This window comes from Zootoca vivipara, chromosome 3, assembly GCF_963506605.1.
Source record: "Zootoca vivipara chromosome 3, rZooViv1.1, whole genome shotgun sequence".
Taxonomy (NCBI): Eukaryota; Metazoa; Chordata; class Lepidosauria; order Squamata; family Lacertidae; genus Zootoca; species Zootoca vivipara.
In genome coordinates this window covers 56,859,168-56,872,500 of record NC_083278.1, presented here as the reverse complement: position 1 = coordinate 56,872,500, position 13,333 = coordinate 56,859,168, and the positions used below count along the sequence as shown (strand labels likewise).

At 42.0% G+C, this 13,333-nt stretch overlaps 1 protein-coding gene across 1 annotated transcript in view; it reads left to right on the top strand.

The window, feature by feature from the left end:
* Positions 1-2,197: 2,197 nt before the first annotated feature.
* MED23 (mediator complex subunit 23) overlaps positions 2,198-13,333 on the top strand; it is a 45,207-nt gene continuing 34,071 nt past the window's right edge. The window contains exons 1-9 of the mRNA XM_035108978.2: positions 2,198-2,338; positions 6,584-6,615; positions 6,737-6,824; positions 8,157-8,281; positions 8,430-8,541; positions 9,432-9,530; positions 10,647-10,748; positions 11,453-11,522; positions 12,520-12,632. Coding sequence (XP_034964869.1) covers positions 2,288-2,338; positions 6,584-6,615; positions 6,737-6,824; positions 8,157-8,281; positions 8,430-8,541; positions 9,432-9,530; positions 10,647-10,748; positions 11,453-11,522; positions 12,520-12,632 — 792 coding nt within the window. The 5' untranslated portion in view covers positions 2,198-2,287. The remainder of the gene's footprint in view (positions 2,339-6,583; positions 6,616-6,736; positions 6,825-8,156; positions 8,282-8,429; positions 8,542-9,431; positions 9,531-10,646; positions 10,749-11,452; positions 11,523-12,519; positions 12,633-13,333) is intronic.

Genomic DNA, 13,333 nt, shown 5'->3' with positions numbered 1-13,333 from the left:
TAATGATAGTAAACCTCAATTTATTTAAAATTGCCTGGTTTTTATTTGTGTCAATTTTTCAATAACAGTATTGAAATCTACAATGAAATCTCTCTCAATTGACAGTATTGCTAGGTTACTCAGTCTTTCTTGGCTCATTGTAGATTTCTGATACGTTTTGATTAATTTGATGTTTCGATAAACTTCTTTCACAACTGACAGTTGAAACAGCGATGGTTAAAAAGATTCTTAACATCAACTGGGGAAAATTGTGGAAAGGAGGTTTAAAATTTACAGATTGTTCCCTTTTGAAGGAAAATTACATGAAAATGATGTATGAAAAATGGCAAAAATGTACAAAACTGGGTTAAATAAATGTTGGAAATGTAAAGAAAAAGAAGGTACTTTTTATCATATGTGATGGGAATGTAGAGAAGTTTTAAAAATTGGGAGATGATATATAATGAACTGAAAAAAATGTTTAAAAGGACATTTGCAAAAACAAACAAACCAGAAGCATTTTTGTTAGGGATTTTAGGACAAGATCTGCCAAGGAAAAAAAGAACCTATTTATGTATGCTACAACAACGGCAAAAGTCTTGTTAGCACAAGGCTGGAAGAATGAGCAACTCCCAACTAAAGAACAATGGCAGGAAAAACTGACGAGTTATGAGGAACTGGCAAAGCTAACACACAAACTACAAGAGAAGGACAGTCGTGACTTTAAAGAAGAATGGGAACTTTTTGCAATTTATTTAAAAAGACAACAAAAGAACTTGGACTCCTTGACAGGTTTTGAATAAACTAACACAATTTATTAGGAGAACGTAGGATAGATAAGGTAGAGATATGTACAATTTTATAACATGCAGAGAACAACATGTGCAAATAAACCAGAGGGGGGAGCTGAGGGAAGTCTTGGGAGGGGAGGAAGAGGGGAAATGTAATTGGCTATACTGATTGATAATTTTTGTTAAATTTGTTTAATAAGAATTTTTTTTAAAGACTCTTAACATCACAACAAAATTAGCCAAACTTTCTTGCAGCTTCCAATTGTACACCCACCAGAGCAATTCTAAAGCTTCCAGTTAGCAATCTGCTCATCGGGATTGATTTCCTTATTATAACAAGACAATGTGGCACCAAGGAGATGTATTTCAGAGACCATAACTGCAGCATTCAACTTTGTGTACTTAGCACACGTGTGCTGACTTTGCTCATTGACAAAAAAAAAACAAAAAAAACCCCAAAACCCTCATCTTTTTCAGTATCCAACGTCTCATTTTGCAGGAAAGCAAATTGCTGGTCAAGTGCATTCCTCTGTATTATACGTTTTGTCCTTTCTCCCATATGCTGATCGATCGCTTTAATATTATTATTATTATTATTATTATTATTTATATCCCACCCATCTGGCTGGGTTTCTCCAGCCACTCTGGGAGGCTCCCAACGGAACACTAAAAACAGAATAAAAAATCAAACATTAAAATCTTCCCCAAACAGGGCTGCCTTCAGATGTCTTCTAAAAGTCAGGTAGTTGTTTTTCTCTTTGACATCTGATGGGAGGGCGTTCCACAGGGCAGGTGCCACTACCGATAAGGCCCTCTGCCTTGTTCCCTATAACCTCACTTTTCAGTGAGGGAATCGCCAGAAGGAAGTGGAGATGCTCCTTCAGGTATACCGGGCCGAGGCCCAGTTGTTCTCCACGTGTTTCTTGTATACTAAGGTGAAGCCGGCATCACAACTCTGTAGGCCAGGCATCTTCTTAAATTCCCCAGACTCCTTTCTCCGTAGAAATGTCCCACGCTTGGCACCTCTGCAGAGCTTTTTCTCAGTGGCGTGAGACAGCCTCGATTTGCGTCACACGGTCGCTGCTGGCCAGCATTTACTCCCGAATGAATAACCACTAATAAGTCTAATAATAATACAGTAATCAACCATAATTCTGCGGGAAATTTCCGGGGAGCCGAGGGAACCTGCCTAGGAACAGGCTGCAGAACGAGGCGGAGGCCCGTCTACCTGAGAGAGAGCGCCATGGAATTCGGCGGACTCCCCTTTCGAGCCCACCCACCCGGGACAGGCTTCGCATCCCTGGCCCAGCCGAAAGAGCCCCGCCGCCTCCCGCCTCCCTCGCCAGGCTGGAGTTCGCGCTTCCGGAACGGAAATTCCGCAGCTTCGCCGGCGACCCGGATACGAAAGGAAACGGCTTCCGGTGCGTCGCTCTGCCATTTCCCTGTTTCCGGCCGGCTCCTAGCGAAAGAGGAGGCGGACTGAGGGCAGCCTCTTCCTCCTCCTCCGCCCCGGCGTCATGGCGGTCCCGATGGAGACGCAGCTGCAGAGCATCTTTGAGGAGGTGGTGGTGAGTCCCCGCGGTTCCGAACTGCTTGCGTGGACAGTGGGTGGCTGCGTGTCGTCGGAATGAAGGCGCTGGCGGGCTGAGGCGGGGAAGACCCGTGTCGTGAAAGGGAAGGGAGCAGAGAGAATGGCAAGCGCAGCAGCGGTGCCTGGGGCAGGGAAGGGACCCTCCGTGGATGTTGCCGGACTCCAGCGCCCCTGACCACCGGTCGTGTTGGATGATGCGGAGCCGGAGCCCAGTCGCGTCCACGGAGGGCCACAGGTTGCCAGGAGAGAGGAAGGTGGGCCGCAGCTCCAGTGGCGCTCTCTCCCAACAACGCAGGGAGCTTCGCTTGGAGGCAACCCCCAAAATATTCACTCTGGACGCACGCAAAGGTTTAAAGGGATGGACTGCACACGTTAGCCCTGTCTCCTATGTTACTGGGCAACACGTGACCGAATTCAAACGAACAGAATGTATATACAACATATGTAATATCAAAAACAAGACTAGAAACTGAACATATCTAATATAATTCACATGAAAACAAATCTTATAAGTCTCTGAAAGTCCCTGTTGATATGAATGGAACCAAATGGCAGAAAGTCATTCAATAAGAAACAAGCTGAAAAGCTTTGTATTGCAAAGTTCCAAAGTAGCTAAAGTAGTCAACAAACTAGTCGGACAGTGTTTCCGGAGTGATGCACTGTTTCATGAGAACTTCTTCAGCGCATCTGCCACATCTATGATGGCCAATCGGTTCTGAAATCTCATTGGTAAGGGTTTCAATTTTGTTGTGCGCACTGATATTTTTTCCAACAAAATTGAAACCCCTACCAATGAGATTTCAGAACTGATTGGCCATTGGTGTGCGTTCTGTCCGTTTGCATTACAAACTAAGGAAATTTATAATGAGACTACTAATTTTAGATTCACCATTCGGCATTTCAGTACTTGTCAGATGAAAAATGTAGTTTATTTGATCCGCTGCCCCTGTAATTTATTGTACATTGGGTTTGACCACCTGGGTGGTTGGAGTCCGCATCGGGGAACACCGTTCCCATATTCGAAATGCCAACTGAGGCGCCCCTCGTGGAACATTTTGTATCGCACAACCATTCAGATACAGACTTATTGTTTACAGTGCTGTGGATTAATTGGAAGACCATTGGAGTTAGGAGGGATTATGAGAAATATTTACACCAGCAAGAGTCCCGATTTATCTTTATGTTCAAAACTATGCACCCAGGGGGACTCAACTCAGAATTTGATTTGAATTGTTTCATCTAATGCCTTAGCTTGAGGCAGTTTTCAGTTCTGTACCTTTAAACATCATTCCTTTGTAATCGGCACCACCTGGAGTTACATTGTTTGAAGCTGGGAGTTTAGTGACTACATGAGTCCATGAGCACTGTTCCGCAAGCATATATTTATCCATATGATGGATGTGGTAGTATGTATTCAGTGATTATACTTCATTGTATATTTTGTTTTCATATTGTCAAGTATATATAGGACATTGTACCTCTAATTTTTTTTACAGTTTATGAAGTACGTCAATTTTCTGGGAGATTTTATGACAGTGGAATGGACTCCCTTGGAAAGTGGAAGGGTTTCCTTCCATGGAGGTTTTTAAGCAGAGGCTGGATGTTGTGAATGTTTTAGTTGAGATTCTTGCAATAGACTCTGATGGTTTTCCAGCTGATTTCCTAGGAACATTTGAAAATTTTGAGAAAGGAGTACCCCTAATTGCTGGAGTTTTGCTCTAGTTAACTGGTTCTTCATCCTGTAACAATGGTGGAGGCCCACCAGGCCTTCCCATTTGGCCCATGAGGCCATTTTGGCCAAGCCACAGCCACCAGCTCTCAACCTGATGTTACATATGACATCAGATGTGAGACAGGTAAAGACCTTGCTGGGGCAAAGGTGGTTTGCAGGCACTGCCAATCACTTGATTAGTGGCACCTGTAAAGCCCTATGCAGTTCTTTGTGAGTGCTGACAATCAGCTGATGGAGTTTGCATAGCACTGTGCATTGCACTTTGCAAGCCTGGATGGTTAGCTGACTGTTGAGGCTTCTTGCACTGCCAACACAGTTCACCTGACATTATTGTGATGTTATGTGATTAACAGCAAACTTTGGATGGGGTGAGGCACATAAGGGACAGACCCACTGGAAGGATCCAGTTTGACATCCCTGTCATATAGTATGCTATCTACTGAACTTTATTATAGTACAGCCATACCTTGTGTTGCGTTCGGTTCATGTTGCCTCTTTTCAGCTTGCGAACGTAGCAAACCCAGAAGTGTATACTTCTGGGTTTTGTTGCACGCGCAGAATCGTTCGCACTTCATGCATGTGCAGAAACGTGCTTCGCGCATGCGCAGAAGCGCCACTCTAGTTCCAGACTTTTCGGGGTGCGCATGTCCACAACTAGAGGTACCACTGTAAAAAAAATAATTGCAACAACCATGATTGTTATGATTATACCCTGCCCATCAGGCAGGGTTTCCCCAGCCACTCTGGGTGGCTTACAGCATAAAGTCATACCTTGGGTTACAGACACTTCAGGTTGTGCATTTTCAGGTTGCGCACTGCGCTGAACCCGAAAGTACCGGAACGGGTTACTTCCGGGTTTCGGCGCTCACGCATGCACAGAAGCGCTAAATCATGTTTTGCGCAGAAGCGCCGAATTGCAACCCACGTGTGCGCAGACGTGCCACTGCGGGTTGTGAATGTGCCTCCCGCATGGATCATGTTTGCAACCCGAGCTTCCACTGTATATAAAAACATAGGAAATACTTAAGCAGTGGGAAGACCTAGAAAGGGCTCCAAGGAATTGCAGTACACAGAATAGAATAAATTGGTTTCATCGCTATCCAAATACTACTGTATTTTATATAATGATCAGCAGCACTGGGTCTTGGGCAATGTGTGTGTAAAAGAGGACCCCTGAACCGGCAGGTGACATTTTTATTTGTAGGATCTCTTGGACCCAGTGTTCAAAACTCCCTGGCGCATTTTGCAACAGGGAATTTCATTAGTGTGAGCAGTTTCTGAGCTCTGGGCGCAATCATGTGCCTAAGATTTCAGATTAAAACTGCAGAGCAGAAGAAAAGGAGGACACTTTTCTGCCCCCCCCCCCACTTCTATCTACTCTCTGGAGAAAATACCCTCTTAAGAATATTGGGGGGGTGGGCAGGGGAAGAACTAGACCACATGAAAAATGAACATAATATTTTAGCTGCAGTTCAATCTTTCATTTTCAGCTTTGTCTTCTTGTTATAAAAAAGCACACCTAGACATTCCGTTGTTGCACCCATAATCTAGTTTTAAGGTGCCATTTAGCTCCTAGCTTTAATATCTTAGTTTTTAACACTCCTTGGACCCTACAATCCACACCTACAGTCTAGGCTTGATGAAGCAAGCAGAATATTTTGGTAAAGGTATACAGGATGCAAATCTACAGGCTTCAGATGTTGGCCACTAAGAGTCAGAGACAGACTAGTGCCACTACCGGTAGTAGTGTCTAAAGCAGGGTAGGCAACCTAAGGCCCAGGGGCCGGATGTGGCCCAATCACCTTCTCAATCCGGCCCTCAGATGGTCCGGGAATTGACGTGTTTTTACCTGAGTAGAATGTGTCCTTTTATTTAAAATGCATCTCTGGGTTCTTTGTGGGGCCTGCCTGGTGTTTTTACATGAGTAGAATGTGCCCTTTTATTTAAAATGCATCTTTGGGTTATTTGTGGGGCATAGGAATTCATTCATTTCCCCCCAAAAAATATAGTCTGGCCCACCACATGGTCTGAGGGACGGTTGGCCAGCCCACAGCTGAAAAAGGTTGCTGACCCCTAGTCTAAGGCTGCTGTTGTGTGTTTGATTAGTAAAGCATCAACATATGGGAACTTACTTATACCTTCTTCTGTTTTTTCAGCATTTGATCCTGACAACAATATATTATATTCATTTATGTAAATTTTTATTTTAAGCCTCTTTGGGAACCAGTAGTGTCTGAAAAGTGGGGTATAGCTATAAAAAATTGTTAAGGCCTCTCTTTCTGCCTGGATCTTTCAGCATTCATTTTTTCTTGTGGCTTATTTTCATTTCAGCAGTTACATTTTTGATTAGTTGATGACTTTGCTTCCTCCAGTTACTGTGGAGCCTTTGATTTAACATAGGGTAGAGGAAATGTAGGGGAGAAGCCAAGTTTCGTTTGTCATCAAGAACTTGATGACGTTTTTTTGTTTTTTGTTTTTTCCCCTTTCCAGAAAACAGAGGTCATAGAGGAAGCCTTTCCTGGGTAAGTGCACTGAAACTATTTGCTTGCTTGATAGCAAACATCTTGTTGTATTTTCTGATGATGGAATGTGTGTCCCCCCCCCCCAAAAAAATAATAATAATTGTGGTTTTATTTTCCACAGCATGTTTATGGACACTCCTGAAGATGAGAGAACCAAATTGATCAGTTGTTTGGGAGCCTTTAGACAGTTCTGGAGCAATCTTTCTCAGGTGAGTAATCCCATCTGTTGCTGACATTTTTTAGAAACAACACCCAAAGCTTCCCAAAGCAATTCATCAACTTACAGGTCAGGTTTTCATAATTATATACAAACCAATCAATGCCAGTAACTCTGTGAGTGGAATTTCTGCTGTTTAGAGAGGTCAGGTAGCTTATAGTAGTTAAAAGCCACAGGCGGGTCCTGAAGTTCAGCTAATTAATAGGGTGTGCTGTTTTCTTTTTAAGATACCAGAATGTTGTCTTAGGGTCTCTGTGCACCACCCAGCCAGTTCTGCTTTATAAGGTGCTGTTCCTGGTTTCTGCTCATATGTTGGGCTTAGCAAGAATATAAGATCACTGATCTTCTGGATCAGACTAAAGTTCTATCTAGTCCATCATCCTGTTCTCAAGTGGCCCAAGAGATGCCTGTGGCACATAAGCAGGACTTAAATGCAACAGTACTCTCCCCACTTGTGATTCCCAGCAACTGGTGTGCAAAGGCACAATGCCTCCAATAGATAGTACACAGCCATCAAAGCTAGTAGTACTCATTGATAGCCTTATCCTCAATTAATTTGTCAAATTCCTTTTTTAAATCATCCAAGTTTGTGGCCATTATTATATATCGGGATAGCGAACTTCATCAACTACCGGTATGCACCATGTGAATGAGTACTTTTATCTGTCCTGAATCTTTCAGCATTCAGCTTCATTGGATGACCCTGAGTTCTAGTGTCAGGAGAGAGATAGAAAAAATTCTTTCCATTCACTTCTCCCGCATCTTGTACAATTTTACACACCTCTATCAGATACCCGCTTACTCACATTTTGTTCCTAAACTATTTCTGCACAAGTTGCCAGGAAGCTCCTGCTGGCAGTCCTACCAGCAGTAGACAGGGGAAAGGCCCCAGAATGGAGTGTAAGGGAGGCCCATTAGAGACTTCAAATTCATTTGATTCTAAGCCTTGCAGATCTCCCAAGGGGCCTTGCCATTGGACCCCTGGAGCTACACCAGCATGTGGCTGGCATAGCAAGAAGGATAGAACCCACCGTACCATTCTGCACTATCCTAGGCTCTTGCTGTTCTATGAAACAACCACAAATTCAAATCTCGGCAGTCTCTCAACTCCCATTCTTTCCCGTAATCTGTGTTGATTGACTAGATTAATAGTAATGGACTTACAGAGAATTGTTTTGAGAATCTTTTTCCATCCCCTTCACAAACAGGAATTATTAAAGATACTTGCTTGGAGGTTTTATTACTGTAAATATTGACTTGTTCCCAATCTCTTTTCAAGTTTATGAAATCTGAATTACTGACATGTTTCTCTTTCCTTTTACAGGAATCTCATGAACAATGTGTTCAGTGGATTGTAAGGTTCATACATAGCCAGCATAGTCCTAAAAGAATTTCCTTTCTGTATGACTGTTTAGCAATGGCTGTGGAGACTGGGCTACTTCCACCAAGGTATGTTTCTTCCAGACAAACAGGGCCTGTTGAAAAGCATGATGGAAATTTGGGTGCTTAAGGATTGTCCTCATATGCACTAATACTTGGAGTCTGACAACGTTCTCTTAGAAAATACACCACTCACTTTTGTTTTCAATTTCTCCAGGATGGTTTGTGAATCTCTGCTAAATTCTGACAACCTAGAGTGGGAAAGGACACAGCTTTGGTCTCTAACATTTAAGCTTGTCCAAAAAATAATCGGTGGTGTAGACTACAAGGTAATGGTCTTTAAAAATCTCTGTGTTGCGATACTTCATTGTGTTTTTTAATATTGCTATTATAGGCTACAAACAGTTTTCTTGGTTGTTTATTTAAATTTAATGCCTACCTTATCCGGAGGCTTGGGATCACCCTTGCTACACCTTGGGTTTATTCAATAATTGTATGATATAGGCTATCATTTACCATATCTGTTGAGAGTAGAGTTGAAACAGAGATAGAAAAACTGCTTCTTGAGGACACTGAATGATTCCAAGACTTGAGCTGATGTTTTTAATCCAGATTTTCTGATTGCCAACACTGTTGGTAGTTGACCACTCAAAATTACTTTGAATTGTAGGGTTTCCCAGACTGATGGGATTCACATAGGATTAATTATGCATAGTAATTCCAAACAGTGGAATTCATCATCACCTCAAAACAGGTGCAAAGTATATCAGCATAGTAACTGTGCTGTGATGATGTGGATAATAATCATTGCATGCACATCTGAGCTGTAGGACCAGATTTCAAACATTGTACTTTGGTTTCCAGTGCAGCATTTGTACGGTCCTTATAGCTGAATTGAGGCATTCAACAATGATAAACTCACACCCAACATCCAGCAGGGGAATCAATGCACAGTAGCTTGCTTCTCTTACCAGCTCCTGGGAAACAATGTGTAGTTCTAACTAGCAACCTCATTTGGGGCGGCAAGAGAGGGTGAACCCATTGGATGAATCTGTGTATATGGTATTCATTGCTTTAAGAAAGTGGATGACAATCAGTATAATTCTAAGACTGAAAAATCCTTTATCTGTGTGTGCATCTTCCGTTTCTATAAAATTGAAACATGTACACTATGTTTTCCCAGATTTTTTCTATATAATATTTTTCTGTGTTTTTATAGGGTGTGCGAGATCTTTTGAAGGGTATCCTAGAAAAAATCCTAACTATTCCCAACACAGTGAGCTCTGCTGTTGTGCAGCAACTGTTAGCAGCAAGAGAGGTAAAGTTGTGAAGTGGTGAAGGATGCAATAACACAATAAGTTATTTTAGACTGCAGACATCTATCACACAAGGCTTTGGAGAAGCTTTTGAGAATTACATGTTCAATTTGGTTTAAAAGCCAATTAATCTTTGGTTGCCTTAAAAGAGACCTCTGAGAAAGTTTATCTGACATGCATCTAAAGTTATTTTCTGTGTGTAAGATGCAGAGTGCAAAAGTAGTGTATCTGTAGCACCTCCTTGATAGGAGATTTTCTTAAAGGTCCCTTGAGATATTAAGGCAACACATCCAAATATTTATGCAAAGTGAGTATTGCAACTACTAAAAAAAGAAAGTGAATTAAAATATGAAGTTGGGTTCCAGTCACCATAGTTCTTTAACATGTTATGTTCTGGAAGAAAAACGTTCTTTCTTGTTGTCCAGCCTTCCTGAAAGAAATTTTTTAATATTGGATATAGTATTTTCAATGTGTTCAACTAAGAGTGCTAACTTCTTTACAAATCTAGATCGTTAGCATCCTTTCAGTGATTCCATTTTTAGCCTTCTGAGATGTCGGAACACCCCATCATAGTTTGAGCGTAAAATTAAAACTGAAGCGTGTTTGTGTGGAACATTGCAATCAAATCTCCTAATTCTGACCTTGTTTTATCCTTCCCTCCACTCCATCTCCTCTAATAACAAACACAGGTGCTGAGTGCTGGTGGCCATAGAGCCAGAATGAGGTCACTGAGAAACAAGAAGGCAGATAGCGCCATGCTTTATTTTATTTTTATTTGCAAAAATTTCTATACTGCTAGCCTTAAGAAAAAATATAATGGCAGGGAACGGCATAAAATCAACAATAAAATTACATTCATAAAACAAGTACAAAGTGCTTGGGGAACTGCAAGGTTTATAAAAGTCCAAAATGTAAGGGAGCACAACCAAATGAAGACTGAGCTTGTTCGGTGGCTAGGGGAAGACAGAAATTTGGGGCAGTGGTCTGGGTATGACTAGCTTGTGGAACCCTGAACAGGATTGCTCTATATGGCAACATTTCACTGCAGGCTTCACTTGCTTTTCTCTAAATTTTGCACAATTTTTTTCTGCAGTTTTCCTCTCTTTGTTGTTACCCAGGTAGTTGCCTACATTTTGGAAAGGAATGCATGCTTATTACCTGCCTACTTTGCGGTCACAGAGATCCGAAAGTTGTATCCCGAAGGAAAACTTCCACATTGGGTAAGGCTTAAGATATATATTTAAAAGGACAAATGCCTTCATTTCCCTAAAGCCTGGAGTAGTATGGGACCAGTTTATTCCAAAGGGAAGGGAAACGACATCTAGGTTCAGTGTGCCATGTTCTTACATGGCATGCAGCATAGCCCTTGATCAAAAGGATTTTGTCACTATCACAAATAGTGATAGTTTTATCCTCAGATGTTTTATCCAGGCAAGCTTAGTCTCAGACCAATGGCTCCTTGAGACTTTCTGTAGAGCATCCTAGAACGATTGTACTGTAAAGGAAACTACAGAAATGCTTTGCATTTCCTATTTCACTGCATCTTCATTTTGTGAAGAATAGGTCCTTTATCATAAAAATTTGTGTGTCTGTCTGTCATTTCCTTTCTATAATCTTATTGTCTGATGTTGCACTCGAGAGTTCTCCCCTTATGCATGCTTGCTGATTGCTCTTGTTTGTTTAGGACAGTGGAGGTTCATAATGTGAAGAGACTTAGTTAATGTTGTTGTTGGCTTTGCCCTTTTTTGGATAACAGAATAGTTAGTGGCTGAAGCCAGTTTTGCTGACCTAGTTCTTAATTCAAATTATGATAACTTACTGGTGAAGATTTATAGCATTTGGATTAATATAGTACTGGTTAAAGTAATTTGCTTGTTGGGTGCAGATTAAACTGGGTATTTGACTTCCAGTTTTATTTATTAAGTTGTTAGGCAACCTAGTATCGGACTTCGTGGATTCCTTCAGACCTACAGCGAGAATAAATTCCATCTGTGGTAAGAGTTTCTAAATATAGCAGTGTAAGGTTAGCTTTGTTGGCATTAGCTGAAGAATCTAATGTGCACTTTCTGGCCCATAATGTTAAATACAGATAACATGTCTGGTGATTAGTTAGATGTGCCACTGATTCCTGTGTGCCCGTAATCTGCCACTTGGTGGTCTCTGGGATCAAGCATTATAGTCTGCCCAGCAGAGTAATGCTCCAAAACTTGATCATTGTGGTGGGAATCAGTGTTGACACCACTTGTGCAATGGTGTCTAGGAGGGCCTTTTACCAACTTCCTCTGGTTCACCAGCTACACCCAGGTTCCTGGACAGGGATAGCTTTATCGCAACATCAAGGCTAGATTACTGTAATGTGCTCTGTGGGGCTGTCCTTGGGTCTCGTTCGGGAGAGCCAACTGGTGTTGAATGCAGCGGCCTGATTGCTAGTGGGAGCTCCTGGCTGAGAACAATGAGAAATTGAGCCTTTAGCGTCATTGGCCCAGTCCTGTGGAACACCCTGCCACTAGAAATCCAGCAGGCTGCTCCTGTGCCAACTTTCAAATGCCTGCTGAAAGCATTCCTATTCTGCCAGACCTATGCAGACAATTAAAAGGTGCATCCCCCATGGTGGTCTGCTGCTGTTTGTTTTTAATTATATTTTTTGCCTTTTAACTTGTTTTGATTTTATCATTTGCTCTTCTGTCTTTATATTGTTGTAAACGGCTGGTAGTTCTTTTTACGATACAGCGGTATACAAATATTTTTTATAAAATAAAATCCTGGGGCTTGAAAAATGCAGCATCTGTGGTAACTTCACGCAGATGCCTCTAGGCATGGAACAATCAAGGCCCTTAGTCAGGCCTGCAGAATGCAGGCATATTATTAGTATTTCTATTGTATACAAAAAGAATTGGCTAACAATATCCTAGGGTTTTTATGCCTTGCAAATTTAGGGAGAGGTATACTTTGTGACTCATGGTTTCTCTCTTTGGTTTCCAATACATGTAGGGCGATGTAGCCTCCTTCCTGTGGTAAATAACTCTGGTGCTATTTGCAATTCATGGAAGCTGGATCCTACAACTCTTCGTTTCCCACTGAAAGGCCTTTTGCCATATGATAAGGTATATGTGCATGTGACAGATGTGGAAGCCATATTTCTAACTTAGAAATGTGAGGGGAAACAATTTATGGAACTTTTTCACATATACCGGTTAAAGTGCTGGTGCTTATGCAATTTTGAGAATGCATTAAAATGTTGTCGAAGGTTAGCCCATTGATTGCATGTTCTGATTCCTAAAGAAACATACAGCTTTTTCTCAGGGTCCTAAAAAAAGAGAGTACGTTATCGTTGTTGTTCTTCTTGTTGCAAAATCTCCACCCTACTGAGCTTATAAAAGCAGGGGTGGGTGGGTGGAAACTCCCAGAACATAACCCTGGCTCTGCAAAGGCTCGGAAACTTGTGAGAAGGTGATCCTTTCACTGGCCCTTGGGGAGGCTTGGAACGAGGCAAGATGTGCGGGAATTTGAGTTGTGAAGGTGGGAGAGGCTTGTCCCTGCAGTTGCGCTGGGCCTTGCGTGCACTTGGAGCATCTGTGAAGTGCCGCATTAAATCAAAAGCAAAGCCCTACTTCACCTTGCTTTCACCAGAGTAGTAGGGCTGGTACAGAGCTGGAATGTTGGCTCCCTATCAAAGCCTGTTTGGGCTCCTTGCACATTGAATTGTGCAAGTCAACTGAATTGAACGTGTCAACTATATACAGGCAAATCCAGTATTCTTGCTTGATAAATGTGGTCCCCTGCTTTACTCTATTGCTGCCAGCTG